General features: G+C 50.5%; 1 protein-coding gene across 4 annotated transcripts in view; it reads left to right on the top strand.

Annotated features, from left to right (window-relative positions):
* The window catches only part of TDP1 (tyrosyl-DNA phosphodiesterase 1), a 201,683-nt gene that overhangs the window by 1,288 nt on the left and 195,333 nt on the right, over positions 1 to 5,062 (top strand). For all 4 annotated transcript variants that reach the window (XM_019518670.1, XM_019518668.1, XM_019518671.1 and 1 more), the window contains one exon: positions 1,389 to 1,942. In XM_019518670.1, coding sequence (XP_019374215.1) covers positions 1,393 to 1,942 — 550 coding nt within the window. In that variant the 5' untranslated portion in view covers positions 1,389 to 1,392. Of the gene's footprint in view, positions 1 to 1,388; positions 1,943 to 5,062 lie in introns of those variants that run through there.

Raw genomic sequence — 5,062 nt, 5'->3', positions numbered from 1 at the left:
TAATTAGGTAATTATGTCTTGAGTGTAATCTGTGGCAGGGGCCTCAGTGATGCCTAAGGACGCTTAGGGACTGTGGTGCTGGAGGCACCCTTCTTGCACACTTGCTTTCCCTTTGTTAATAAGGCAGGTGCTAACTTGCCTCTACCTATTCTTTCCTTCTGGATGCATTTAAATGTAGGATTTCTCCAGGGAGAAAGAGTGACTTTGTAGCCATGATGGTTCAGAAATTATGTGGGAGGCAAGCGTTTTTTAGGGTGCTGTCTTTTATGGATGACCTGATGAAGAATGTTTTGCATTTGAAAACTTGTCTAACTCTCTCACAGCTATACAGTTGGTCCAATAAAAGATATCATCCTAAGAAACCCTTTCCTTCAGGGAGAAAGCAGTTGTGCATCATGGGTTAAACCCACAGCCTAAGAATATTTTGCCATCTTGCCACTCTGTACTGATGTAGTTATTGTGCACTGAGTCCCTCTCTCTTCCTATCACAGCATGACATTGGAACTTCTTAACCTGCTATACCCTGGGCTAACATAGGCTGCATGAATAACTGTGTGTCTTAGATTGCATTGGCATACACCATCTACCTACCCAAGGAGATAATGCAAGCCTCTACACATGATATCTTGCAGCTCTACAGTCATGTAAATAACTATGATTTTTAGTGTTTTCTCCAGGAAGAAAGACTTTACCAATTTATTATCCCATCTTAAATAGCTGTGAAGTGTGCACTAAAATATGCTAACCTATGGGTCTGTAAATTAATTGTGGCTCTTTCAAGATACTTCCTAGTTATTTCAGAAACAAGCATGTCAGGCTGTGCGCTCTGCCTAAACACCTACTGGCAGAGAACCAGCAACATCCGTTGGAAAGGCTGCATGTATAAAGGGCTGTGCCCCTCCTCTTTCATCTTGGGTTTTGACTCAGATCAATCAGGACTATCTCAAATGAGACATCCACTTTCTTAAGTGTGCCAAAGTTGGATCAAAATAGATGGAACTGCCTTTCACTTCATGCTGTCAGTTGCCACATATTCCTAAATATACTAGGTAGTGGATACCTGAGCTGGCAGTGAAAAGCTTCTGCCCTGAGACTCAATGCTTTTCTCTGTTTTAATTTCTATTCCCAGCCTCTCACAGTAATTTCTCCCATTGGGTAGAAGCATATTCTTTTAGGACTCCATCCCATTGCAAGGGTCAGGGGTTTCCTATGACTTTGTTTTGCTGAGATTTTCTTAGTTATAGGAACTATCTGAATGATCCCTTTATTAAGAAGGCCTAAAAGGCAAGAAGAACCCTCAGGTGGTTGGTGAGTGAATAAACACTAAAAAGGAAGATGTGAGAGAAATGCAATGAACTTAAGTTGCAGGTTTTTTGTTTTTTCTGCAGAAATATGCTTCAAGAAAGTGAACATGGGAAATGGACGATATCTAGCAGTGACGAAAGCACAGAAGAAAACTCTGACCACGAGAAGCCATCTACATCTGCATTATTACCAAATGGGCATGGCAAAAATAGTGGACCACAGTACCCATGTTCAGAAGCCAGAAAAGTTGCTCACAGGAGAAAAGATTCTCTTGCAAAATTTACTGAGGGAAGTTTTCTTACTGAGGTATCTCCAGCAAAAAAAAGGAGAACTTCCCAAGTAGGCTTAGGCTGGTGTCTTTCAAGTAGTGATGAAGAACCTGAAAGTCAGCTGAAGGATGTGAAAAAAGAAATGGTCAAAGAGGAGAAATATGACATGCCTGAAGACCAACTTTCATGCCTATGTAAAGATAACGACTCATGCTCAATGAGTCCCAAGTCAGAAGAGCATCATGAGCCATCAGGTGAAGTCAAGGGCATTTGGGATTTGTTGAATGGAGGAAATCCTTTCAGATTCTTCCTCACTAAAGTTAAAGGCATTAAATCTAAGTACAACTCTGGAGCACTTCATATAAAAGGTAAGTGCAATTTATCTACATCCTCTTCAAGGCAGAGTTGGGAATCAATATAAAAAAGTTTTCGCTAGCGGTGCACCGATAAAGATTTTGGGGGCTTATGCTGATAGCTGATTTTTGAGGCATATTGGCTGATACTGATCTGATTTCCGATATAGCTACGGCCAGCTGGTTAGTCTGTTGTGGTGGATGGGGAGGGGAGAGGGAAGAGTTGTGGGGAGTCAGATCAGTGCCTCATTGCCCTTTTATGATTAGGTCACAAAATCGTAGGATGTAGGTGTTGCAGTGGATGTAGTCTTTCTGGACTTAGGAAGGCCTTTGACACTGTGTCTCACCCCATTCTCATTAAAGAACTAGGTGACTGTGGCATTGATGCCTACACAGTCAGATGGGTTGCAAATTGGCTAGAGGGCCGCACCCAGAGAGTGGTGGTGGACAGGTCGTTTTTGACCTGGAGGGATGTGGGCAGAGGAATCCCCTAGGGCTCGGTCCTCAGGCCTGTACTGTTCAACATCTTTATCAGCAACTTGGATGAAGGGGTGAAAAGCACCTTGTTCAGATTTGTGGATGACACTAAGATGTGGGGAGAGGTGGGCACACTGGAAGGGAGGGACAGGCTACAACTAGATCTGGACAGGTTACAGGGGTGGGTGGATGATAATAGGATGGGATTCCCCTTAGGTGCAGTACCCTGCACTTGTCAGTATTGAAAGAACCAGCAGCATACATATAGGCTGGGGAACTCCCTTCTCGTCAGAACAGAGGCAGAAAGGGATCTTGGAGTCATTATTGATTCCAAGATGAACATGGGCTGCTAATGTGAGGATGCGGTCAGTAAGGCTAACCGCACCTTGTCATGCATCCACAGATGCATCATGAGCAGGTCCAAGGAGGTGATCCTTCCACTCTGTGCAACATTGGTCAGGCTGCAGTTGGAGTACTGTGTCCAGTTCTGGGCACTGCACTTCAGGAGGGATGTGGACAGCATTGAGAGGGTCCAGAGGAGGGCCACTCGTATAGTCAGGGGGCAGCAGGGCAGGTCCTACAAGGAGAGGCTGCGGGACCTGAACCTGTTCAGCTTCCACAAGAGAAGGCTGAGAGGGGATCTGGTGGCCGTCTATAAACTTACTGGGGGGACCAGCGAGGAATGGGAGAGTCCCTGTTCCCCCAAGCACTACCCGGAGTAACTAGGAATAATGGCCACAAGTTAACTGAGAGTAGATTTAGGTTAGACATCAGGAGGCAGTACTTCACAGTCAGGGCGGATAGGTTCTGGAACCAACTTCCAAGGGAAGTGGTGCTCACTCCTACCTTGGGGGTCTTCAAAAGGAGGCTAGATAATCACCTAGCTGGGGTCATTTGATCTCTCAACATTCTTTCCTGCCCACGGGAGGGGTCGGACTTGATGATTGGCTCAGGTCCCTTCCAACCCTATCAACTATGAAACTATGAGGGAGGGAGGGATTGGAGCTGGGGTGGGCGCTGACCTGCTGGGGTGGGGCAAGGCATGGGATGGAGCCATGGATTATCTTGGGGGCGCGGGGACAGGGAGCAGCACCCTCTGCTGTGTGCACCCTGGGAGGGCATGGGGGAGGGAGGGCGTGTGGCCCCAGATCTGTGCAGGGTGGGCTGCAACTGTGGGCTGGGACCAGGGGCTGCGCTGGCTTCTTCCTGGTGGGGCTGGGCCGCACTGTGCTTGGGGTGGGTATCAGCGGTGCTGGGAGGGAGGGCTATGGGGGCGCTACAGCAAAATTTGGGGTGGCTGCAGCCCCCCCTGCAGCCCCCATCCCAGTGTTGCTGCCTGTCCCAAGTGCAGCGTTGCCCAGGCCCCCCCCTCCAAGAAGACCCCAGTGCGGCCCCTGGCCCCAACCTGCATCTGCAGCCTGCCCTGCCCTGCACAGATCTGGGGCCACATACCCCTTCCCCCATGCCTTTCCAGGGTGCGCACAGTGGCAGGAGCTGTTTCTCCTTCCCACACCCCCTGGACAAGCTGCAACTCCATGCTGTGTCTTGCCCTGCCCCACTCCCTCCCTCACCATAGGGGGTGTTGATCTGCCCCACCGTTCCCCTTCCCTCCCCCTTTTCTTCCACTACAACATTTTTACCAGCTGGATGCAGCTCTCCTCGCTGCCTGTATGCTGCGCTGCAGACGCATGCATACACAGGCATTTATCAACCAAATTATCAGCCACAACATGCCCATTTCCTATATACAGGCAGTCCTCAGACTTATGGTGCAGTTGGTTCCTGAACACAGCGTTTTGAGTCGAAATGTCGTAACTTGGAACCAATTTTCCCATAGAAACAATGTTATAAATGCATGATTGGTTCCTTTAGGATGCTTGATATAGCTGTGTCCAGCTGGTAAGTCTGCTGTGGTGGAAGGGGACAGAAGCGGCATGGTTGAGGCATATCAGTGCCCCCACAGTGAAGGTGGGATTGGGGCTGGGACAGAGGCTGGGACAACTGCCCACCAGGGTGAAGGAGCGCAAGACAAAGGTGCAGCTCATCCAGGGGAGGCGGTGGGGCAGCTCCAGCCACTGCACGCTGCTGGTCCAGGAGCTGCTTGTTCAGCGGCTCCTGCTCCCGCCGTTGATCCCACCACTTCTCAGGGAGGGAATGGGGAGCAGGGCGGGGGAGGGCACGTGCCCCCAGGTGGGCGCAAGGTAGGTGAGGCCAAGGCTGTACCATGCTGCACTCCGGGCGGGCAGTGAGGGGCGCTACAGTGAATTTTCAAGTGGCTCTGGCCCCCACTCTGCCATCCACCCTATGATGGGGCGGGGCAGCATGGGACGATGGTGCATCTCGTATTGGGGGTGCAGCTCCTGCCACTTCATGCCGCTTATCCAGCAGCAGCGCAACAGCTCTGTCTCACACCCATCCCATCCCATCCTGGCTGGGCGAGTGGCAGCAGGGAATCTCCCCTCTCCCAGCGCTGTTGCACCTGCCTGAAGCATGGTATGGTGCAGCCCTGGCCCCACCTGCCCCATGCAGGTCCAGGGGCACAAGCCTCCCCTTGTGCCCTCCCAGATGAGCGGTGGGAGCAGTGATGTGAGCTGCTGGACAAACAGTTCCCGGGCCAGTGGCATACAGGACTGTGAGCCGCACCCCTCAGACAAGCTG

This window comes from Gavialis gangeticus, unplaced genomic scaffold (assembly GCF_001723915.1).
Source record: "Gavialis gangeticus isolate Ggan-Ray unplaced genomic scaffold, GavGan_comp1, whole genome shotgun sequence".
NCBI classification, from domain to species: domain Eukaryota; kingdom Metazoa; phylum Chordata; order Crocodylia; family Gavialidae; genus Gavialis; species Gavialis gangeticus.
The sequence above is the reverse complement of the archived record's forward strand: the minus strand, read 5'-3'. Positions and strand labels throughout refer to the sequence as shown.